Consider the following 24,965-nt stretch of genomic DNA (forward strand, 5'->3'; position numbering starts at 1 on the left):
GATTTGGGGTTCAGAGCTGGGATTTGGGGTTAAGGACTGGGGTTTGAGGCTCATGGTTGTGGTTTGGCCTCATGGTTGTGGTTGTGGCTCATGGTTCTGGTTTGGCGCTCAGGGCAGGGGTTTGGGGTTTAGGGCTCACTGATGGCTGCAGAGTCCCCTCCTGCTCCTCGGCACCGGGATTTATCTGGTGGACACTCCAAGACAGACAGAAGGATTGCAGGTTCCAAGTGCCTCAGCCCCTCGCCTCCCTTTACAGACCACACAAGCACAGGATGAAGAAGCAGATTTAAAGCTCTTTCAGCATTTTTATTACTATTTTGGGGTGTCTGTGCTGCAGCTGTGGTTGGGGGAGCTGGGGGTGGCCAGGCCATCACCCCCTGTGCAAACCAGCCCGGGTCATCCTTGGGATGGGACTGGCAGGACAGGGGGAAGCGGGGCCTCTGTGGTCCCTCTGCTGGCCGGGGCCACACCTCTATGTCCCCCTAGGGAGGGCTGCCAGCTGCAGACACCGAACACACCCTTTCTGTCCCCGTTTCCATGAGAAGCCAGCGAAGTCCAACCAGTGCCCGCTAACCCTCGGCGCTCTGCCAGCTCAGCCGTGGGCAGGGATGCTCTCCCGTGCCAGGGGTGATGCTGACTTTGGGCTAAGCCGGGCCAAGGAAGGGACATCCCGGCGGCTCCGTCCCGTCACATCCGGAGCAGCGATCCCTCGGGCGCGGCAGGGCTGGCGCGGGCCGGGGGCTGCTCGGGGCCGGGGCTGGCCCGCATGCCCGTGGGGATGTAGTACAGGCTCTCCAGGTAGCCGCAGTCGGGACCCCCGGCAGGGGACGACCCCTCGCCCTTGGGAGCGGAGCCGGGGCTCCCGGGGTTGTCGGCAGCCGGCAGCGGGGGGTGCGGCGGAGAGGGGGCGGAGGGCGGCGGTGCCGGGAGCCCCGGGAAGCCGCCGTAGGGTGCGTAGGATGGGCCGTAGACCCCCGGGGCCATGACCAGCGGGTTGAAAGGTGCCTGGTAGAGCCCGGTGTGTGATGCCACCGGTGGGACCAGCACCTCCAGGTACTGCCCGGTCTCGGGGTCGTAGAGTGTTTTCATCTGGGGCTGCCGCGGCGGCTCCATGTAGTAGCACTTCCCGCTGCTGGGATCCACGAGCATCCTCCGCTGGGCGGGCACGGCGGCGGGGAAGGGCTTGGGGGGGCTTTGCCTGCTCCTCCCGCTCGGCGAGGGACCATCGCTCCTCCTGAGGAAAGGAGGAGCATCCTCCAGGTGGGGCTGGGCTGGGGCCTCCATAGCAGCCGAGCCCTCGGGGGGTCGGGGCAGCAGGGGCTCAGGGCTGGGCTTGCTCCAGGGCACTTCCCCACCAGGAGGGCATAGGCACCGGTTCCCAGCGGAGCGCTGGCAGGACTGGGGACAAAAGGGGATCCAAAGAAAGAGCCGGCGACGTTGGAGACTGATGGATGCCCAAGGGAAGTGGGGACTGGGTTGCTGACCAAGGGGGACCCAAAGGATGAGCTGCCTGGGTTGGGGATCAAGGGGTTCCCAAAGGATGCACTGGATGGATTGGGGACCAAAGGGGACCCAAAGGATGCACTGGATGGATTGGGGACCAAAGGGGACCCAAAGGATGCACTGGATGGATTGGGGATCAAAGGGTTCCCAAAGGATGCACTGGATGGATTTGGGACCAAGGGGCTCCCGAAGGATGCACTGGATGGATTGGGGACCAAGGGATTCCCAAAGGATGCACTGGATGGATTGGGGACCAAGGGATTCCCAAAGGATGCACTGGATGGATTGGGGACCAAAGGGGACCCAAAGGATGCACTGGATGGATTGGGGACCACAGGATTCCCAAAGGATGCACTGGATGGATTTGGGACCAAGGGATTCCCAAAGGATGCACTGGATGGATTTGGGACCAAGGGATTCCCAAAGGATGCACTGGATGGATTTGGGACCAAGGGATTCCCAAAGGATGCACTGGATGGATTGGGGACCAAGGGATTCCCAAAGGATGTGCTGCACAGGTTGGGCACCAGAGGGGCCCCAAAAGACTTGTTGGAGTTGGAAACCAAGGGGGCCCCAAATGATGTACTGGCCAGGCTGGAGGCTGATGGGAAGCCAAAGGATGAGCTGGTCAGGTTGGTGACCATGGAGGTCCCAAAAGAGGCACTGGCTGGGTTGGGGGCTGAGGGAGCCCCAAAAGAGGCACTGGCCGGGATGGGGACAAAGGGGGTCCCAAAGGATGCACTGCCTGGGTTGGGGACCGAGGACAGCTTTGGCATAAGCGTGGATTTGGGGGCTCTCTCGGGGATTGCCAAGTAGTTGGAGTTCTCTGCCGGGGCAGCGGGCGGGAAGGGCTCTGTAGCCGCCGGCCACAGAGGCGAGTGCTCCCAGGCCTCCCTGTGCTCCGGCAGCCGCCCAGGGGAGCCTTCGCCGCTATCCTCGGCTCGGAGTGGGGCGGCGGGGCCGGAGCCACCGGGCTGCTGCTGCCTCTGCTCGCCGGCCCCGGGCTCTGCCGCGCTCCTCGCCCCCGGCTCCGCCGGCCGCGGCCGGGCGCTGCTGCCGCCCGGGGCTCCGGCTCGGGGGTCCCGGCTGTCCCCGCTGCGGGGTCGCTGCCCCAGCGACTCCGGCCCTTCGGCAGCGGGGAGCGCTCCGCTGCCGCCGCGGCCGCGCACCTCCTTCCCCTCGGCGGGACTCGGCGGCGGCGGCGGCAGCAGAACGGTCTTCTCTGCCCGCAGCACCGCGCTGCTCTGGGCCGGGGAGCTCTCCCGGCCCGGCCGGCCCACCAGGACGTGCAGATGGGTCTCCACGTGCGGCACCCGCTCGGCCGCCGGGGCCCGCGGGGGCAGCCGGAGCTCGCTCCGCTCCCGGCGAGGGGGCGACGCCGGCGGCTCCTCCGGGGGTGCCGCTCCCCTCCGCGTGGCCTGGACCCTCGTGATGTTGATGGGGGAGCTGTGGGGGGGCTTGGCGGGGCTGCCCGGGGCCTTTGCGGGCCCCTCGGCGGGGGCTGCCGGCATCTCCTCCCCCGCCGGCTCCGGCGGCGGCTCCCGGCGGACCGAGGTGCAGTGGATGACCAGAGGGGTGGCTGGCGGCGGCTCCCCGCTGCTCGCCGGTGCCACGGTGCCGCGGGAGGCGCCGGCAGTCCCGAACTTGAGGCTGTAGCTGCTCTTCACCAGCTTGCGCACGTCCCGGGGCTGCGGGACGCGCCCCTTCCCCTTCTCCTGCGGCTTGGGGGGCGCGGCTGGCGGGGACCCCCGGGGTTCCGGGGGGGTGCCGGGGCTGGGCGGCCGGCGGGGCACTGCCGGTGGCTTCTCCGGCTGGCTCTGCGGCAGCGGCCTCGCCCCCTGCGCCCGGGAGGAGGCGAAGGGGCGGCGCGGCGCGGGTGGCGGGGAGCGCCCGGCTCTCGGCCTTGAAGGGGAGGCTTTGGGAATGGATGGGGCCGATGGCTCGCTCCTTCAAGCTGGGCCACGGCCTCGGCGCCCTCGCAAACCGGGGGGCGACATCCAGCACCTTCCCCACCCCGGGATGGGCTTCGAACAAGGCGCGGGCGCGCTGGTAGCAGATCCTCTCCGACGTGTGCTCCTCCGCGGCCGCGGGCAGCCAGCGGCCCTCCAGCACCTCCTGGTACTTCATCCTCTGGTTGAGCTCGTTGAACGTCTTCCTCAGGTTGCAGACGGTCTCCCTCGTCGCCTCGCTGAGCACCACGCCCTTGGTGGGATGGGTGGTGGTGGCGGTGCTCCCCGCGGCCGCCGTGGCCCCCGGCATCCCGCCGCCCCGCAGGTCCTCGGCCGAGAAGCTGCAGTCCGAGCGGGACAGCGAGCTGGACTTGCCCTCCAGACCATCCCCCAGCAGGTCGGTGCCGGCGGAGGACGGCCCCGAGGAGGTCGAGCTGCCCCGCAGCCCCTTCTGCTCCATCTTGATGCGCTGCTCGTACTGCATCTTCTTGGCCAGGACGTTTTTCACCAGGCACGAGGCCGCCCTGGTCCTGTCGGTGCCGGCCTCCAGGGACGCCGCCTTCATGAACTGCTGGTAGTTGAACCTGAAGTCCTCGCCGACGGCTCTGCCCTTGCTGGGGGGCTCCTTCCTGGCAGGGGGCTGGGGCGCTGGGCCATCCCCCCGCGGGCCAAAGCCCGTCTCCTTCCTCTCCTTCCTCTTCAGCAGGATCTGGCGCTTGGGCACCGTCCTCTTCTTGCCGTGGCCCTTCCTGGCCTCGCCGTTCTCCAGCTCCACGTCCACGCACTCGAACTGCTCCTTGCCCAGCAGCTCCCCGTCCACGCCGGCGGGGAAAGGCCATCCCACCCTGCCGTGCAGAGCTGTCGCCGCGCCCCGGGGCTCCCCGGCCCCCGCCGGCCACCGCCGCGGCCGCCCGCCGTCCTCCGACAGCGAGTTGGAGAGGCTGGAGGAGGTGTGGGAGCTGCACATGTCGAGTCGAGCTCCGGGGAGCCCCGAGAGGCTGCGGAAAGCCCTGGCCGTCAGCGCCTGCACCTCGCCGTCCACCTCGTCCGAGTCGCTGGGAGCCGCGGCGAGCATCGCCCCGGGCTGCCGTGGCACGGCCGGCTCCCCGGCGGCGGCCGCGGGCGGCACAGGCTGCCGGTCCCCACCGAGGGGACCCATCCTGCCCCCCTGGCCCGGAGCTGGGCTATTCTTAGCCGCGCTGGACAGCTGAGCCCGCTGCGGGCGGGAGAGGGGGCCGGGCGGTGGGGGCGCGCCAGGGGGCCCCCGCCGGAGCCCAGCGGGCCGGGACAGCCCGGCCGGGCGATCCCTCCTCGTCCAGGAACTCCAGGCAGTCCTTGAAGGTCTCCGTGCCGTCCGAGCACAGGGCGGAGTGGTAGGAGGACAAGGAGGAGCTCGACATGCTCTTGGTGAGGTCGTCGCGGGGCAGCCCAGGGAGGTGTCCGTCCTCCTCCTCTTCCTCCTCCGCGGAGCGCCGGCCGTCCCCAGCCGCGCGGGGACCCTCGCCCTGGGGGCCGGGCAGCTCGGCGGGGGACAGCAGCACCGGCTCCCTCTTCCCGCGGGGCATGGTGGCAGCGAGCAGCGCGGGGGCTTCGGCCGGTGCCGGGGAACCCTGCTCGGGGCCGGGGCCGCTCTGCCGGGGCCGCTGGCTCGACCTTCTGCCTCCCTCGCCGTCCCGGCGGCTGGACCCGGCGGCGACTCAGAGCAAGCCCCGGATCACATGGACTCGGTCAGCGCCAGCCGGGACAGCCGATGCCAAGCGCATTGCAGGGATGCCACCGCCGCCCCCAGCCTCGGGGACCTGCAGGGGGCTGCCGGCTCATCCCTGCCCCTCATCCCGCCCCGCTCTCCCCAGACCGCAGGACAGGTCCCAGGGCACCCCATACAGCTCCCGGGTGTGACCCCATGGAACGGCTGGGCTGCCCCGGGGCGGGGGGACCCGCAGACCCCTCTGGGGATGTCCCATCCGCGGTGCTGAGGGCACGGCAGGACCCCGAGCTGCAGCTCCATCCCCACCACGGCTCCCTTCCCGGTGCCATTGCCCACCTCGCCACAGCAATGGTGTGTCCAGCTGGGCTTTCCCCTAAACACACCCTGCCCCAAGCAGGAGCTCCCCCACAGCCAATCCAAGCGGCCAGGAGCAAACTCAAGGCTTGGGATCAACCCGGGCATGGAGCAGCGCTGGGATTCACAGGAGCTGACCAAAGGACTGCAACCATGTGTCGTTTTTGGGGACACCCCATGCCAGTGGTGGGGTGGCTGGGGTGACATGAGGATCTCTGCAGCTTGCTCACCCCAAGTGCTGCTGGTGCAGCCCAGTCCCAGCTTTTGGGGGAATTTTTGCCATGAAACAGCAGCAGCAGGTGCTCCCCAGTGCTGCCAGTCCCGGAGCAACCCGATGCCCACGTCCTCTGGGTTCATGCAGGGACTAAAATTAAACCTTGGCAAGGAGGAGAGGAAAGCTTCCCGTAGAGCTGGGCTGGCACTTAACCCTTCCCTGCTGAGCTGGCCTGGGCTTGCAGGTGGCATTTGTGCCCACAGGGACTGCAGGGGACCTGCTGTGGTCAGTGCTCACTGGTGCGGTGGCCTTGTGCAAGAAGGAGTGTGCATGTGGGATTTCAAACCCCCAAATCCCTTTCTTCATGGTCAGGCACAGGCACAGACTGCCAGGGCGGTGCTGGGGTCGCCATTCCTGGCCCTGCTTCTCCACAGGGCTCCAGGGGGTGTCTGGGGCCAGCCCACCTCCCACAGCACCCACAGCGAGTGCCAAGGAGCGCATGGACAGGGGATGGACAGAGGATGGACAGGGGATGGACAGTGGGGTGGACAGGGGATGGACAGAGGATGGACAGGGGATGGACAGTGGGGTGGACAGGGGATGGACAGTGAGTGGACAGGGGATGGACAGTGGGGTGGACAGGGGATGGACAGGGGATGGACAGAGGATGGACAGGGGATGGACAGTGGGGTGGACAGGGGATGGACAGTGGGGTGGACAGGGGATGGACAGAGGATGGACAGGGGATGGACAGTGAGTGGACAGGGGATGGACAGTGGGGTGGACAGGGGATGGACAGTGGGGTGGACAGGGGATGGACAGGGGATGGACAGAGGATGGACAGGGGATGGACAGGGGATGGACAGTGGGGTGGACAGCACAGCCGGTGTCCGGTGCTGCTCTCCTGCCACCCTCGCAGCCTCCAGTGGTGTTGTGCCACTTGTCACAGCTGTTGTCACTGTGACCATTGTGGTCTTAGCAGGACCTGGGTGTCACAGCAGCAGCAGCAGCAAGGACTGTGCTGAGCACGACTTTTGGAGTGAGGCAGGGGAAAGGCTGGGAGAGCTGGGGGTGCTCACCTGGACCAGAGAAGGATCCAGGGGGAGCTCAGAGCCCCTTCCAGGGCCTGAAGGGGCTCCAGGAGAGCTGGAGAGGGATTGGGGACAAGGGATGGAGGGACAGGACACAGGGAATGGCTTCATACTGGTACAGGGCAGAATTAGGTGGGATACTGGGAATTGGGAATTGTTCCCTGTGAGGGTGGGCAGGCCCTGGCACAGGGTGCCCAGAGCAGCTGTGGCTGCCCCTGGATCCCTGGCAGGACAGGCTGGACATTGGGGCTTGGAGCACCTGGGACAGTGGAAGGTGTCCCTGCCATGGCAGGGGATGGAAGGGAGTGGCCTTTGGGGCTCTTTCCAACCCACACCAGTCTGTGATTCTGGGATCCTGAGGATGCTGTGAGCAGCCCCTCTGGGGGTGCTGTGGGAGCAGCAGAACTGGTGGGGCATTGCTGTCACTGCCCTGGCTGCAGCCCCAGGCTGCCACCAGCCCAGGGCACACTGCACACCTGCACCTCCTCCTGCTGCTCCCGGGTTTGTCCCTCGGTGTGGAGGCCATGCAGAGACCCTTGGGCTCCTCCTGCCAGACGAAACCCAACCAGCACCTCCCAGCACCCAGAGCAGGCTGGGCTGTGCCTGTGGGGCACAAACATGTTACAGAACAGCGGGTGGACCCCGGCTGAGCCACACTTGCTAATTAAATGCTCATTTATGTTTAAGCCAGCGTGATACTGCCTGCAGCCTCACCACTGCATTTGCTTATTAACCTGGATTTCGTGCCAGCTCGGTGTGTGCTCACCTCAATGCTGGCAAGCCTGGCACGAGCAGCGAGGAGGAGGAGGAGGAGGAAGGCTGCTGGTAGCTGCTGAAAGCAGGATGTGCCTCTCCCACGCTGGAGCTACTTTTTGCAGCTCCGGAGGAGCAGGAAACACCGGCCCAGCTTGGCAGGGGCTTTCAGAGCCGCCTCCGTTCAGGAGGGACCGGGGCATCCGGGACACGGCAGCAGCCCCGGGAGCACTGGGACAGCCCCGGGCGCGGTGTGACAGGAGGGACCCACCGGCCCCGTGCCGGGCTGTCCCGGGGCGGCCCCGCTCCGCCGGGGCTGGGGCACAGGGGCGATGCCCGGGCAGGGCTGCGAGCCCAGAGCCGCGGGCCAGAGAGCGGGGCCGGGCTGGGACAGGCGGGGCAGGGGCGACCTGCGGCCACACGGCCCCGTGTCAGGGGCCAGCCCCGCTCCCAGCCCCCTGTCCTGTTCCCAGCCCCCTTGTCCCGTTTCAGCTCCCTGTCCCGTTCCAAGCCCCGCTCCCAGCCCCCTGTCCTGTTCCCTGCCCCATTCCCTGTTCCGCTCCCTGCTCCCTTCTCAGTCCCGTGTCTCGTTACCAATCCCTTGTCCCGTTCTCGATCCCGTGTCCCATTCCCAGCCCTCGGTCCCATTCCCAGTCCCGTGTCCCATTCCCAGCCCTCAGTCCCGTTCCCAGTCCCGTGTCCCATTCCCAGCCCTCAGTCCCATTCCCAGCCCTCGGTCCCATTCCCAGCCCTCAGTCCCGTTCCCAGTCCCGTGTCCCATTCCCAGCCCTCAGTCCCGTTCCCAGTCCCGTGTCCCGCTCCCAGTCCCGTGTCCCATTCCCAGCCCTCAGTCCCATTCCCAGCCCTCAGTCCCATTCCCAGCCCTCGGTCCCATTCCCAGCCCTCAGTCCCGTTCCCAGTCCCGTGTCCCATTCCCAGCCCTCAGTCCCGTTCCCAGTCCCGTGTCCCGCTCCCAGTCCCGTGTCCCATTCCCAGCCCTCAGTCCCATTCCCAGCCCTCAGTCCCATTCCCAGTCCCGTGTCCCATTCCCAGCCCTCAGTCCCATTCCCAGCCCCGTGTCCCATTCCCAGCCCTCGGTCCCATTCCCAGCCCTCGGTCCCGTTCCCAGTTCCGTGTCCCATTCCCAGCCCTCAGTCCCGTTCCCAGTCCCGTGTCCCGTTCCCAGTCCCGTGTCCCGTTCCCAGTCCCGTGTCCCATTCCCAGCCCTCGGTCCCATTCCCAGCCCTCAGTCCCGTTCCCAGTCCCCTTCCCCATCCCGTTCCCGCCGAGCCCACGTCACGTGCAGGCCCTGGGCGGGGCCGCACAGACCCCGCCCCTGCCATGAGGGCGGGAGCGCAGGCCCCGCCCACTCGGGCCCTCCGGTCCCTCACACGCGGGCAGGGCTCAGTCCCCGATCCCGATCCCAGCCCCGATCCCGATCCCAGCCCCGATCCCGATCCCAAGCCCTCGGCCATGTCCCGCACCCCGCGGCAAATGGCGGCCTGCCTCTCCTCCCCGGCCCCGCCATCCCCTGCAACCCTCCCGGCACCAGGCTCAGACCAACACGGACAGGCACAGCGATGTCACGTCTTTATTTAAAAATAAATAAATATATATACACACACAAACCCATGTTCAAGCGCTTGGTGCACCCAGGAACACCCTCTCCTCCCGTCAGAGCCCCACAAAGAACCCCAAGTACCCCCTGGAGAAGGACAGCGATGCATTTGCACACCGGGGCTCCAGAGAGGATTCTCCTTTTCCCTGAGGAGCACCAACAAACACAACTTGTCCTGTTTGTCACCGCAGAGGTCCCAAGCCACACGCCCTCCCTCACAGCACACACCAGGACCAGCACCCTGACCCTGGCTAGGAACAAAACACTTATTGCTTTTGGGGATGTTTTTACCTCCCTCCTGCGTTTCCCAGCTGATTGTGCTTCCCACAGGAGGTCTCCATCAAGTACTCGAGGTCTTTGGATGAAAGGTACAATCCAGTTTCAGTGCAAAATGCTGTGGAGGAGTTCAAGCTCCGTGCAGGACATTGTGAGTCCAAGAAATTGCCAGATTTGGTCTCCCTACCTGCATCCCTCTACAGTCACACAGGAATGGCAGGGAAGATTCCTGGAACAAAGTCCAACCACTTAAATAGATTCCTAATATATTCTACAAGCTATTTACTATATAAAAAGCAACATTATTTTCAGTTTTGTACACTCATGTGCTGAAAAGTGGGAAATATCAGCATTAAGGCTGCCTGCTGTGCCAGCCACCAACCTGGAATCATCACCCATTCCTGCCCTTAAACCCTGGCACTAAGAATGTTCCACACCAACCCCCCCAAAATGCCCTTTTTACCGGTGCTTTTCCTGTTCCAGGTGCCCCAAAATTTTAACTCAACTTCCCCATATTCCTACAAGGTTTCCTACAAATGGGGCATAAAAATGAAATTTAGAGTCACTGTGTCATATTTTTTTCCTTTTCATGACATCCAACCACAGCACTGCTGCTGTCCCTGGACTGTTCTCCTCCTCCTCCTCTCCTGGGATGCTTAGGGCTTGTGTGCAGAAGCACCAGGCCTCAAACCAACCCCTCATCCTTGTGCAGACCCCAGAAAACCCAGAAAAGGGTTTTTTTCCAGCTTCCTTTCCTGCCAAACCTCCCAGGGGTGTATGGATGGAACAGGGACGTGGAGGGGACACACTGTGGCACCAACATCCCCAGTTCCATCCAGTGGGACTCCTACAGCACTGCACCAGTACCTAGCACACAAACAGTCTGAGCTTTAAAGGCAGGCTTAATCCTGGCGTTTCCCAAGCTTCTGAGCAGTTACTCCTTAGGTTTCAGCCAAGGCCACCTGTGCATCCTGTGTGACTCGAGTTTCAGGCATGTGGCAACAGCAGAGCCTTGCTCAGGTGTCACTGACTCCCACTCCCACGGTCAGAGGGGAGCAGTGCTGCTCTGTGAGCCCCCACCCTGGGCAGGAATTCCCTGGAAGAGCAGCTCATTCTATGCAGGGCACACACCAGACTGCCTCAGGGGGTTCATGGTGCTCAACTGGAGCAACACTGCTCTAACACTGGTCTGCTGCTCACCAGGACAACCCAGCATCAACCTGCATTTCAAGGCCTGGCCGTGTGAAGGAGGATCAAGAAAAAACAGGACATTGCCACATGGATTTTTCTCTTTGCAATATCATGTCTACAGTGAAACATTCATAGCTGCTCAACAGAGTAAAAATATGCTACATGAGAACTGTACTGGAAAATGCAGGATCCTGGGAAAGCTGGGGGAGTGTGCAGATAAAAACCAGAATGGAATAGCCAGCTTCAAAATATGCCACTGGAAACAGAGGAGGGAATGACCACAGTTCTGCTTTCCCAGCAGTCTGGCAGACACTGGAATGGGTGCAATTCCCAGACTCCCATGCTGGTGTCAGGACGGGCACAGCCCTCCCTTGGAGCAGCACGGGCACAGGAGAGCTGGGAATGTGCTCAGGGGCTGCCCTCAGGCAGGGACTGTCCCTCCTACTGTCCCTCCTGCACTGGAACCACCCCAGCTCTGTGGCACAGCCAGGAGGGACAGGGGGAGGTGACACCCAGAGCACGGCGCTGTCTGGGGATCCAGGGAGCTGCAGATCCATAGGAAACACGGGAAGCAGAGGGGAGCCTGCTCTCCTGGGAAGCACACACAGCCTGGATGGCAAACCACCCAGGCAGCTGGGGTCTGAGCTCAGAGCGTGTCCTGGGGAATGAATTTACAAAGTGCCACTGGTCCTTGGACCCAAATCTAATGTACAGGATATATTACAGCAAACAGCAGCCCTGCAGCTTTTGCCAGCCCCTCTCTGCACTGCCTGCAGAAGGACTCCAATATTCACACTCTTTACAACAGACTCCTTCCTTGTCACATGGAGGAAAATAAAAACATAAGTTAAACCAGCAATAAATAAAAGTATGGAACATGTGCGTCCTGGTCAGCCCCCTTTGTGCATCCCAATCAGACTGGAGAGCTTCTCACAGTGCTCAAGTTTCAGGGACTCTGCTTTCTGTTTTAACCGCTCATCTCTGTAGAGCTTGGCCAAATTGGACAAATCAGACTCTGAAAGATGAAAAAAAAAAAAGTATTAGGATGAAGTCCTGAGCCTCCTTTAAAGAACTGTTTCTAAGTGCTTCGTTATTCTCGTGGCACTTTTAAATTTTAATTTTGGTGGGTATTGAAGCCAGGGAGGTGAACAGCGACCCAAGGGACTTGTTTGAAAGGCCTCCCTGCCCTTTCATTAACAATCTCAAATGTACTTTGCATTTTGTACCCCTTCTTCTCAAAAGCCACATAAAACTGAAATAATCCCATTGTTTAAATTATTTCCTCCCAGTAATTCAGAGAAGTTGCTTTTGCTGATTAGCTGAGGAAGTCTTAATATAGGTTTTTCCCTGCAGAATAATTTGGCTGCAGGATTAGATGCACCGAGGAGAACAGCAGTAATTTACTTCTGAAAAGGTCAACATCTCCGTAAGCACAGGCTACCTGATGACACTCCATTTTTCAAAGAGCTTTTATACACCTTACAAGCCCCTCATTTTACAAAATTATTCAGAGTGGAAAGAACTTCAATAGATCCTTTCATGCCTTACGTCCTCTGTCCCTGTCCCACTGAAATTTAAAGCCATTTAACCCTCCTCCCACTCACTGGAAAGCTTCACAAACTGACAGGCAGGAACAGCTCATTTTAGAGCAGGAATCCATTTACAGGTTTATAACCAAAATGCCACTCAAGCAGTGCTGGGCACAGCCTTGTCAAGCCTCCAGTAAAAACCAGGCTCAGGTAATTGTCTCTGAGCCCAGAGTCCCTGGAGTTGTGCAGTGGAGAATCTCAGTTTACACTTATCCAATTGAGGAGAATTATTCCCTGTACTTTTGACAGCATTCATTCCATCACATTTGCTCCTTGTGGGTTTCAATCTGTCACAGAGTGGCTCTTCTGAAGCCTTTTCTTCAAGGAGATTCTAAAATATTGAATTCCAACTATATTTCCACTGGATATACAATTGGATATACAAAAGAAATTCCCCCCTGGGAGGGTGGGCAGGCCCTGGCACAGGGTGCCCAGAGCAGCTGTGGCTGTCCCTGGATCCCTGGCAGTGCCCAAGGCCAGGCTGGATGGGGCCTGGAGCAGCCTGGGACAGTGGGAAGTGTCCCAACTCATGGCAGGGGTGGAACTGGATGAGCTTTAAGGCCCTTTCCAACCCAAACCATTCCATGATTCTGTGATACTTATCCTGACTTGGTTTTCAGTTGCCTCTTTGTGACCCCAAGCTCTCTGCAGCCTCACTTTACAACTGAGCCATCCCAGCTGAACCATCTCCTGTAAAACCTGGCACGTGCTTTTTGAACCCAACTGTGCCCCAGATTTCAGAAGACCCAAACCCCCAGCACACCCAACTTTCACACACTGCTCTGCTGAGAGTCTGCTGCAGCACTGTAAAATTGACTGGCTGAACAATGTACAACCAATCCAGTATTTTAAATGTTTTCCTTAAGGTTGTTGGACACCAGATGCTTCTCAAGTCTTAAAATCAAGGACTTTAAAACCCAAGCTGTTCCTGAACTACTCATCTCTGTCTGTTTTGCTGGTCCTCAAGGGAAACGTGCACTCAGTAAACACAACAAATGTACTATAAATAGACATTCAACTGACAAGAAGCTCATCACACCAATTCCAGCACTTCAGCAAGGATTAAGGGACCAACACTGTGCAGCAACAGCTGACTAAGAACTGCCTCAGCATCTGCAGAACTTTCCCCTAGCACTCCATCCTGTATTCAGAGTTTATTTTTACAAACATGACTGTCCTAAGGTCAGCCCAGTCTCAGCTATGGCCAGGATGGGAAGCACTCTGAAAACGGAGAGTTTTTAATGACAGCAGTGGCCTCAGGCTGTGCTAACTGTGGCTGCTGTGAATGTATTTGCAGCTGGTGACTAACACAGCCCCTGAGTGCACAAAGCTCTGGAGGAGCACAGCTTGGCAGGCACTTGGCATTCCAGGCTGGATCATCTCCCCTCTCTGGCTCCTGGGCTCCCTCAGACTCACAAACCCTGTCCCCTATTTGGGGCTGGGCTCTCCTCAGCTCCAGCTCTCTGTGGAAGAGACAATGTGGTGACTCTCAGCTGCACGAGGTCAATTAAAGGGATTTTTCTGTAGGAAGGAAACTCTCCCCTTTAGCAAGTGTACATTTATGAGTATGAACATCCACATTATCCCTGGAGGCTGCTCCTGCCAGCCACAGACATTCAAAGCTCACAAATGAAACACACCAAAAACTTCAGGGCTTTTATGGTCTTATATTATATGTTCTTTTCCTTTTCGCTTCAGAGCCTACATCTTTTCATTTCTCTTTAAAAGCAGGATTGGTAACTTTCATGTAAAATAAGCCAAAACAAACTTCCCATCAAACACCTGTAAAGAGCCTGGAGTCAGCAACACTACTGTTACCTCTCCTTTAGGACTACATGAGTCTTCTTCAGATAAATTGGTAAAGAAACTGAAAGCAAGTGCAAAGGCACCTTTTAGCAGTGTGCTGAGGACTGTTCTGCAGAGAGCAATTAAAAGCCCCCACCAGGGTGTGAAAGCAGCTTGTCTGCTGCTACTGAACACTCACACAACTTGTTCCAGCTTCCTTTACACACAGCACTACTCGGTGTTGACTCATTTGAAGGTGATGAGCTCTTCAGGTGAATAAAATCAGTGAATAAAACCAGTCACAACATCCCAGCCTAAGCTACTCCTTGGGACTTGATTTGTTACTTCTTACCATTGTGCAAACAGCAGGAATTTGCTGTCTCTTCAACAAACCAGATTAGTAGCAATTAACAAGCAATAAAATATGGGGCTAACATGCCTTTATTTGTGCCACTGATCCACTCAGGGCTGAGTGAGAATAACGATTTTGAATGCTCACATCTGTGTTCTTCCTTTCTGCATTCAATTCTTGCTTTTGAAAGACTTGAAAATGGTGAAAAACACGATCTCCAACTCAGCTAAAGATAGAAAATGCAAATAACACCCAAACCACGGAAGCATGCTCTGAAAACTGATACCAGGAACACAGCCCACTACAAGGGAGCCAAGAGCACCTGAACACACTCTGGACTCTCTTGGAGAATTTTTAAGGAAAAAGTTACAGAAACTTCTTGTGGAGACAGTCAAAGCAAAACTGATTATGCTCCAGCAAAGGAAACATGCAATAGGTGATGTCTCAAGATTTTTCCAGCCTAGCAATCTGTCAGGGCTAGATAAATGTGGTGGGTTGTATGTTTAAACCATCACTAAGGGTTATTCAAGCATAAAACCTGAGTGGAAAAAAGTGTCTCAAATGGTGAAGTCTACTTTCCACTCATCTTTCAGAATCACTTAAAATGAATTTTGACAGATCTCAAGAATAGCAAATTCAGTGTTAAGAGCAGATGTGAGCCACTTTAAACCAGTGCAAGTCTGAGATGTTACAAGGATTGGAAACTGAGGCTAAAACCAGCAGAGCTTTGTGGAGCACAGCCACCCCTCAGCCCCTGAAACACCCTAGGGACAGAAATAACTTACTTTGCTGTTTCTCCTTCCAGCAGCTGGTCTGAATATAGTCTATGTAATCTTTCTCAACTGTTTTCTCAAGCTCTTGAAGTTCTGCTCCTTGATAATTCTTTTCAAAGTTTTTATCAACATAGTAAGGCACCTGCAAGTTCTCTGTTTCTCTGCTCACAACGTGGCCTATGGACCTGTGTGAGCAGCAGGGAGAAATCGCATGTTTCAGCAGTTCAGACCTCAAAAAATCAAGAGCTATTTCTCTATATTAGCATTTCCAGAGGAAAATATTTACAGCAATATTTGTACAGTTCATTTCTGCAGGATTATGGCTCCCTCAACCATCCAGTCAGGAAATTACAATCTCAGGGACAGCAAGCTGTGCAGTACAAACAGAATCCACCCTCCTGCTACGAACATAGGAAAATATCCCAGAGTCTATAAAAACTTAGGCAACAATGCAGTTGGATCTGGATTTTCCCATTTTTGGGATCCTTTAGTAAATAAAACTTATCAGGGGGGATTCTAGTTACACTTTTCTTCAGGGTTTTATAATGTAAGTAAGCAAAGTGAGGCATGGAACAGGCTGGAAAATACCCTGTAGGAAGAATCAGCCCCTCTGACACTGGGTTAAACCACACTCCTGGAGTGAATTTCCTTATTTGAGCAGATACCCAAGGCCTCTGCTCAAATCACTGCCCACAGAGAGAGGCAGGCAGCCAAAACACAAAGGTTACACTCAAAAGAATCCTGTTTGCCCCTTTTTCCTGGACTCTTTTCCTTCTCCTCCCTGTGTCTCAGAGGTGTCCCCAGTTTCTTTTGGTTTTTAGGCTGTTCAGTGTTTTAAGGCTATGATTAAATAAACAGCCTAACTGTGAACCAGGCTCAGGCCTGACAATCTCCCATCACCAGGAGAAGGGAGGTGGTGAAGAAAAGCAGCTCAGCTGCTGTGGGGGCAGCGTGGGAGGTTTCACATGGGACTGGCAGATAACAAAAACACTCCCTGGGAAAAAAAAGCCACCCTAAAAACATCCACCCTCCTGCTCTTTTCTGAGGGCCTCACACTGACATCGTGTGGTAAAACGATGAGGGGTGCTGGGCTGCTCTGGCAGAGGAGAGCAGGGGAAGGCTGGACCTGAGCAGTTTTACTCCCAGAAGGGAACAAGGGGACTATTTGGAGCACTCTGCTGGCTGCTCCAAACCTGCCAATCCCACTCTTCTCTCAGTAAGGGCCAGCCCAGGTCAGCTCTTTCCCTCCTCCAGCCCCAGAAGCTGAGAGCAGCACGTGGCTTTTCCTCTGCCCCACAAGCTCCCAGGACAGCAGCTCTGGTGGGGTCCTGCTGCTCCCAGAGCCCACCAGCCCCCAGGGCCCTGCTTCTCTGGAGAGGTTAAACCAGGGCATTTCAAGGCTTCAATGATTTGTTCAGCTTCCAGTGGAATTCATGCTCCAGAAAAGATTTGGATTTATACTGCAAACCATAGGTTTTATTTTCTAGCTGCTTTCCAGAGGAACCTCAGGGTGATCAACAGATCCTGGGGGCTGGTCAGATGAGAAGCTGATCTATATCCACACTCCCCATCCTCTATCAATGTGCAAAACCATCCCACAGCAGCTGAGGAAGGTTTCTGACCCTCACAGTTCAGCACCCTGTGCACTGAAGCTCCCCACAGGTAACTTCACAGTGCTCAGAACTCACCAGTGAAGGCTGGTGGTATTTCCTTATTTACAAACTGGTAACATTTTCTATAAAGAGCAGAACATTAATGTGCATTTTGCTATCAAACCCAACTTCCATCAGCCTCCATACTGCAAACAGCAGCAGCAGAAAAATGTGGTTTTAAAGGACTTACGATTTGTAGAATAAGCTGTAGGGTGGGTTGGTGGCCATCAGCTGGGTTATAACTGACACTATGATGATGATGAAAACTGGCATCAGCTGGATAAATGCAGAGTATGAATTCTGAAAAGTACAAGGATTAGCAGTCAAGAAAATACAGAGATGGAAAAAGGCATCTGTTCAGAGAAGCCAGGCTATCAATCACAGATCAACAACGTGTTCCATGTAAACTTTGAAGAAAAAAGAGGAAGTACTTTGGGATTTTGAGAGGGGAGACATCGTAATTTCTAAATAACCTTTATTAATAATATCAGAACACTCTTGAACACAATTTTCTTTCCATGATCTTTTCCCCTGCCCCTTCCTTCACAGTGCCCACAGCACTACTGTACCTGTCAGTGTCCAATCCAGCCTGCAGGAACACCCTGCAATTCCTCTGTGCCTACAGCTTTCCTGCAGCCTCTGAATTTGCTCCCCTTTGTAAAGATCTCAGCCTCTGCCCAAGCCCTGCATTTAATGCCTGAGCAGTAAAGGGTTAAGAGCTCCCATGCAGTGCAACTTCAGACAGGATGCAAGCACTGGGGCTTTTGATTGGATTCATCTGGCAAAACAAAAGAGTGGAAACGCTATCAAAGAGAAAACACTGATGCTTCCTTCTGTTCTTCAAGTTCTTTCTAAACTGGCTTCTAAAATGCCTTTTCTTATGCAGAGGAAAATAAAATATGCAGCTCTTTAGGCTTTGCCCTCTGGCCTGGGATAGCAACAAGGACTCCTGATGCAGCAGTAGGTGGGATTCACAGGATCACTGAGGTTGGAAAAGCTGTCCCAGACCATGGAGTCCAAACTGTGCCTGATCCCCACCCTGTCATCAGCCCAGAGCTCTGAGTGCCACCTCCAGCCCTTCCTGGGCACCTCCAGGGATGGGCACTCCAAACCCCCCTGGGCAGCCCCTCCCAATCCCTGAGCCCCCTTTCCATGGGGAAATTCCTCCTGGTACCCACCCTGAGCCTGCCCTGGCCCAGCCTGAGGCCGTTCCCTCTGCTCCTGTCCCTGTTCCCTGGAGCACAGCCCGGCCCCCCCGGCTGTGCCCTCCTGGCAGGAGCTGTGCAGAGCCACAAGGGCCCCCTGAGCCTCCTTTGCTCCAGGCTCAGCCCCTGCCCAGCTCCCTCAGCCTCTCCTGGGGCTCCAGCCCCTTCCCAGTTCTGTTCCCTGCCCTGGACACGCTCCAGCCCCTCAGTGTCTTCCCTGAAAGGAGGGGCTGGATTCACTTCCCCCAGCTTAGCTGTCTGTCAGCTGTACCAGTTTTTTTTTCCTGAGCTGGAGATTCACAAGGCAAAACTCATCTTCCCTGGAGAATAATCCCTGGAGGTTAACAGACTGTCTCCAGAGGAAGATCTTGCTAAGGCAGGTGGCAGGTGTGTATGTGCACTGACAACAAAGGACACCTTGTGTCTCATCTGGAAGTCTCAGTAGGCAGAAATGTGTCCCAGGCCCATCCTGTCCCCAGCTGGAAGAGGCCTGTGCAGCCCCAGGGTGCTCATTTACTGAAGGATTAAATACACCTTGAGGACAAGCCACTGCTTCCACATCCATCACCAGCTCCCATTTGGACTCATTGTTGCTGGATTACCAAGCACTGGAGCTTGCAAAAAGCAAGCAGCAGCAAAACCTCAGTGACAGAAACTGGAGGGCCTGAGATGCTGCAAATGCAATGGATCTTACAGCACTGGTTCATAAAAGCCAACCCAGTGACAAAGAAAATATCCACTGTGGCTGTGGCCCCTTGAGGATAAACTCTGAGCACTCCAGCATGGGAGGGTTTGTCCTGGCTTTGGAAGAGGATCCCTCACCCTGCTGAGCTGTTTAATTATTTAAGCTGAGGAGATCTCTGCTTCTGGCTACCTGTGGCCTGTGCTCCTCCTCCTCTGGCTCCTGCGTCCACGCCCTCTCGGCCCGGTGCCTCCGTGGGTAGTAGTGAGCATCTCTGGCTACATTGGAGAACATGTGGATATTCCCTGCAAAGAAACCAGCACACACTCATGTCTCACCCAGCTGCTGCTACTCACCTGCATTCCTCAGCTTCTACTGAATTCTCCAGGCTTATACTCCACAGCCTGAATTACAGCTGGGAGATCTCAGAGTAAAAAGCACAAACTACCTCAGAATTAAACACCATCACAATGTTATTCCAAAAAGCCTACCAGAGAAATTGTAGTGTGCTCCAGTCCATCTTAATTTGAATCAAGCTGCAGAAACATGTTCTGATTTGTATGATTGTATCTCATATTTTAATGCTGTTCGTGTCACATTCACTTGCAAGGCTGTGGCAGGAAAATTAATTTGCTTCACCAGGCTCAGGCTGTGAATTATGGTCTCCCATAATTACTGAATGTGGTCTTCTACCCTGATTTCTAATTCCTCTGCCTTCAAGCCATTAATAATTTCACTTAATTATTTTATAATAAAGAAAGAGATTTTAAAAAGAGTAAAAAAGTAGAACCATTCAGGATTTTCTTTCTTGCACATGGAATGTGGTTGATTTAGTTTTAAAAAATCTAAAATGAGGGAAGAATTGCATTTGCTGTTTCAATTTGAAGCTCAGGATCTGATTTTATCACCATATGAATATCTTAATAATAGCTGTGCTCTCCTCTTTTGAAATTCAGAATATCTTTGTGTTAGAGAATTGAAATCTGTGGCTTATCATCACAACAGAAATGCAAAACTATTTTTAAGCCCTGGGAAAGATGTCACATTATTTTGTACTCTTATCCTGTCCTTTTTTTGAGTTTCCCAGAGAATTCTGCAAGAAACCTGGGCAAAGGTGATCTCTGCTATTGTGTCAAAACCTCTGTTCCACTGCTTGTTCAAAGATTTTTCAAGCTCCAGGCATGTGTGCAGTCAGAGCTCCAAGAGTGAGCCAAGCCAGGCTGGCTCCAAGGAGGAAAGTTTCTTTTGGGAAAAAAGAAAGTTTATTTCCATCCTTCGACATTGCTCAGACAAAATTTTATCAAGCTGTGAAAAGAAGCAGCCAATGTGGAAATAGAAGAATGGTTTTTATAGGGGTGCCTAGAAAAAAAGTTCTCCCAAATTTTAAGTTTCTCCAAGGATTTCTGGCAGCAGTTTCATTTGTTCCATGTGCATTTATTTTTTATGTGAAGAACTTGTAGCCTCTCTTCATTACAACTGCAACACTCTGCCAAGTGGAGTCTCCTTTGAGTTTTATCACATTTAACATTTTAAATTTGACTATTTTTCATGGAATATCCATAGAGGAAAACTGCTCAGTAAAAATAAAGCCACAGACCTGCCCTCAAAAGCCCAGTAAGGAAACTCTTGCTTACTACCAACACCCACTACTACAGAAATATATTTTTATCTTCTTACTCTTTGCTGCTTCGCCAAAAATTCCCATTTTCTCCTTCATGCCAGTCTCCCTGATAAACCTGCCATGCCCTGTACCCAAACTCCTCCCACAGCTCCTCAATTTTCTGTCCTCAACTCCTGTCCCCCCCAGCCCACTCCACAAGGGTGATGTCCCACACAGGGCACATCCAGGTGCAATTCCTTGCACAGTCAGAGATGGAAAACTTGCAGATTCCAGCTGGAATGACACCATGCTGGGGTTGGCTTTGCATATCCACTGGTGCAAGTCTGGGATCTGAGCTCCCCTTAGCTGCAAGATGCACCACTCACAGCAAGCTTTCATAAGTAACTACTTGTCTGTGTGTCTCCAGGCTGTAGTAACTGGTGTGTACATCACTTTTTGTGACACCTTGCAAGTGAAAAGTTCCCAGGAGTGCTAAAGCAACTCCTTAGATGCTGCCAGGAAGGCCCTTGAAGTCCTCAAAACTTTCAGATTTCCTTTTAATCCACTGATCTTGCAGGATCTTTCTATTTTTCCTATGCCAAGGCTGGGCTGAGACATGCACAGAGCTACTCCAGGTGCAGCTCCCATTGCTGTGTCACTGACCCTGCACAGCCCCCAATGCTCCTTTCCTGGCAGGCAGCCCTTGCTGAGCTCCCAGGCTGTGATTCCATTACAGCACAGGCTGCTGTGAGGCACAGGAGCTCCTGCTTCCCCTGAGAGCACAGCTCCAGGAGCTGGGCCCTGCTGGCCTGGAATGCTGTCAGGTGCCTCTAGTACAACCCAGGCATGGAACTGCTCGTGTTGGAAAAGACCTCTGAGGTCACTGAGTCCAACCATCATGGAAAACAACTCTGATCCCTTCTCATTCACACCCTGTGTTACCTCCCATAGCATTACTGGCTTCAGATGATGGAGGGAATAAAAGAGAGGCAGAAATCCAATGTGGAAAGGTTTCTGCTCTTTTCAGATGTGTCATCAACTCCCTGAGCAGTCCCAAGGGAAGCTGAACTTCCTCATGGTTTACAGAATCACAGAATATGCTGAGCTGGAAGGGATCCACAAGGATCATCCAGCCCCTGTCCCTGCCCAGACCCCCCAGCAATCCCCCCTGTGCATCCCTGCTGTCCAAAGGCTCCTGGAGCTCTGGCAGCCTCGGGGCTGTGCCCATTCCCTGGGCAGCCTGGGCAGTGCCCAGCAGCCCTCTGGGGGGAGAAACTTCTCCCAAAATCCAGCCTGGCCCTGCCCTGGCCCAGCCCCAGCCATTCCCTCAGGCTTAGTCAGTCCACTGCCCTTTGAAACCACTGCAGCCAGGTACTGACCTGTAGGGAAGTGCCCACCAAAAAACACATTAAATATTTCTTCTGGTGTGATGTCTGCTTCAAACTCTGTGTAGTAATTGTAGTGCCTGGCCTGGCCAGAGCTGACGTGCTCGTGGTCACTCCCGAGTTCATCGTAGCGGAGCCGTTTCTCAGGGTTGCTCAGAACTGCAAAAGCATTGCCTATTGCTGGAGAGGGAATTAAAACCAGTGTTACATTCCCAGAGCTCACATTTTGGAAGTGGAGCAACAAAAAAAGCCCAAACAAGCCTAGGAAATTTGTGCTTGACCAAAGATTGAGCTACTTCTACAAAAGATGTGAAACAGCCCTGCCATTACCTTTGATGGAAACCAATTCCTGCTGTCACTGATGCCAGCAGAAACACAAAAGTGTCCAGGTATATGGAGAGACTTGAAATATTTGTAAAACTGACATGAGAGTTCACTTCAGCCAAGAAATTGGTGAGAATGGAGCATTTTATCAGCTCAAGCCAAATGCAAGTTTGGTCCGAGTGCACCTCCATATCCCACAGACAATTAACACAGGAGGATAAAGCTATTTGTTCTAACAACTGTTTGCTTCTCTGCCTGTTACGAGCCATGCTCACATTAATGAAAATATTGATTTCCTAGCCAAGTTTTGATGTCAGTCTCTCTGCTGCTCAGACAGTTCTTTCCTCCATCCCCAGGTGTCATCAGCTTTGTCGTTATAAGTTAATAACTGCAGGCACCAATTAAAATGCACAGGGCTCTCCCAAGTTTCTCCTGCTGCCTGAGATGCTCCTGAAGCTGTGTGGCACATCTATTTCACACCTCACATGCAAACACTGAGGAGGGTTAGTTTGGCTCATCTTCTTCTTTGATCTCTGACAGAACAAGTTCATAGACAAATACAACCCAAACACAAACAAATAAAGGACAGCTCTCCAGAAGCTCCTGGTTTTAACAGACTGAATGAGTCACTGTCTTTCCTCAGGCTGGGCTGCATGGAAAGGGGAAACATGTATGAGTTTAGACAGTAACACTGCAGCATAACTGAGAACTCCAGACACAGCACACTGGATTAAATTTCATATTCCCATACGTATATATAAAAATTTATTCATGACAAGGTGCAATTACTGATGACAAACACCCAATTCTCCTGCATGGCCAGTGTCAGTTCCAAGTCCTGAACCTTCTTCAGTATCATGGAATCCCAGAACGGTTTGGGTTGGAAGGACCCATGAAGATCACCTCATTCCAATCCCCTGCCATCAGCAGGGACAGCTCCCACTTGATGAGGTTGTTTCAAGCCCCATCCAAGTTGGCCTTGGACACTTGAAGCAATCCAGGGGCAGCCACATCTGCTCTGGGCACCCTGTGCCAGGGCCTCAGCACCCTCACAGAGAAGAATTTCTTCCTAATATCCCATCCATCCCTGACCTCTGCCAGTGTAGAGGCCGTTCCGTGTCCTGTCCCTCCAGACCCTTGTAAAGCTCCTCAGAAGTATCTGGGAATGACACCTGGGGTGCATTTCCCATCGTTTCTATGGGAGACGTGTATTTTGCAGACAGAAATGCAAACCCTGCCGAGCCGCAGCAGGGTTCTGTGAGGCCGCCGCTGTGTCCGTAACCCCGCTGGGCTCCGCGGGCCCCTCTGCACCGGCGCTGCCCTCACGGCTCCCCCCGGGCCCCCTCACCTTTGAAGGCCTCGGTGGCTCCGGGCGCGCGGTTCTTGTCGGGGTGGAACTTGAGGGCCAGCCTGCGGTACGCCCGCTTCAGCTCCTCCTCGCCGGCGTCCCGGCTCACGCCCAGGATCTCGTAGTAATCGCGGCACCGCTTGATCCTGAGGGCGCACACGGGGTTATCCCGGGGCGCCCCGGGCCCGCTCCCCGCCTTTCCCCGGGCTCACCCTGCCCCTCCCCGCCGCCCCCCGGTCTCCCGCGGGCCCCGCAGTGCCGCTCACCGCTGCACCCCGTCCAGCTGCTCGGCCGTGTAGGTCATGTCGGCCCGCGGCCGCTGCCGCCCCTCGCTCACCGCCCGCCGCCCCGCGCCGCCATCTTGTGCGCGGGGGCTGCTGGGAGCGGGCCCGGCGGCGCCGGCGGGGCGTGACGTCACGGGAAAAAGGCAGTGACGTCATGGAGGGCGCTGAGGGGAGCGCGAGGTCATGCAATGGTGGAATGGTGGAATGTCATGGAATTGTGGAATGTCCCGAGCAGGAAGGGATCCACCAGGATCACCCAGTCCAGCCCCTGTCCCTGCCCAGACCCCCCAGCAATCCCCCCTGTGCATCCCTGCTGTCCAAAGGCTCCTGGAGCTCTGGCAGCCTCGGGGCCGTGCCCATTCCCTGGGCAGCCTGGGCAGTGCCCAGCAGCCTCTGGGGGAGGAACCTTTCCCTGGTGTCCATCCCAAAGCTCCCCTGCAGCCGTTCCCTCCTTCCCTGAGCTCTGCCCTGGGCTCCTCTCTGCAGCTGAACCAGCCCAGTGCCCTCAGCCCTCCTCGGGTGCAGAGCCTTCCCCAGCCCCAGCCCCTCCTTTGGGCCCTCTGGAACAGCTTCAGAAAGGCCTTGGGGACACCGGTGACAGCAGCTGAACATGAGCCCAAGGTGGGCAAGAGGCCAAAGGCTGCTAGGCTGTGCCAGCCCTGGGGTGGCAGCAGGGCCAGGGCAGTGCCTGTCTCCTGTGCTGGCACTGCTGGGCACCTCAGGGCTGTGTCCTGGTCTGGCCCCTCACTACAAGACATTTCCTGATTGCCTCCATTACTGCTAATGCTGTTGGTGATTTCCCTCATTCCACCTGCCAGGGTCACCTCCCACTGTCCCAGGCTGCTCCAAGCCCCAGTGTCCAGCCTGGCCTTGGGCACTGCCAGGGATCCAGGGGCAGCCACAGCTGCTCTGGGCACCCTGTGCCAGGGCCTGCCCACCCTCATTTTAAGACCTTCAAGGGCCTGTGGGAAGAAGGAGGTCAAAGGAAGAAAAACTAAAGCAGTGGTGAGATCCTATGGAATCACAATGGTCTGGGGAGATTTGTTAAAGCTTTACTTTCACTAAAAATCTATTTGTTCTACTTGATGTGTGGAGTCCCAGGTGTCTGGCAACTGGAGCTGTCTGGGTCCACCTAATTGGGAATTATCTGGTACTCTGTGTTAAGGAAATTCACCAGTCTGGTGGAGCCTGACTGAGTAACACCATTTTACCTTTCATGAATGTTACCAGAAAAGCTTAATTTATTAAGAAACAACTTATCAAACTACCCGGTGCAGATGTCAGAGGTTAAAAGTGTGTTGGCTCTTACCAGGAGCTTTGAAAATGTTG

At 55.7% G+C, this 24,965-nt stretch overlaps 2 protein-coding genes across 2 annotated transcripts; both read right to left on the reverse strand.

Annotated features, from left to right (window-relative positions):
* Positions 1–687: 687 nt before the first annotated feature.
* On the reverse strand, positions 688–5,017 carry PROB1 (proline rich basic protein 1). Its single transcript, XM_054516469.1, is given in 4 exon segments — positions 688–1,361; positions 1,364–3,392; positions 3,394–4,735; positions 4,737–5,017. Coding segments are annotated over 4 exon segments (4,326 nt in total).
* Positions 5,018–9,145: 4,128 nt separating this feature from the next.
* Positions 9,146–23,728, reverse strand: DNAJC18 (DnaJ heat shock protein family (Hsp40) member C18). The gene is made up of 7 exons (XM_036391539.1): positions 23,619–23,728; positions 23,353–23,498; positions 21,675–21,860; positions 18,888–19,000; positions 16,999–17,108; positions 15,169–15,341; positions 9,146–11,672 (listed from the first exon to the last, which is right to left on the reverse strand). The coding sequence occupies exons 1-7, from the start codon at positions 23,654–23,656 to the stop codon at positions 11,548–11,550; spliced, it is 891 nt and encodes a 296-aa protein (XP_036247432.1). The 5' UTR covers positions 23,657–23,728; the 3' UTR covers positions 9,146–11,547.
* Positions 23,729–24,965: the final 1,237 nt, after the last annotated feature.

Source organism: Molothrus ater, chromosome 15 (assembly GCF_012460135.2).
Source record: "Molothrus ater isolate BHLD 08-10-18 breed brown headed cowbird chromosome 15, BPBGC_Mater_1.1, whole genome shotgun sequence".
Taxonomy (NCBI): Eukaryota; Metazoa; Chordata; class Aves; order Passeriformes; family Icteridae; genus Molothrus; species Molothrus ater.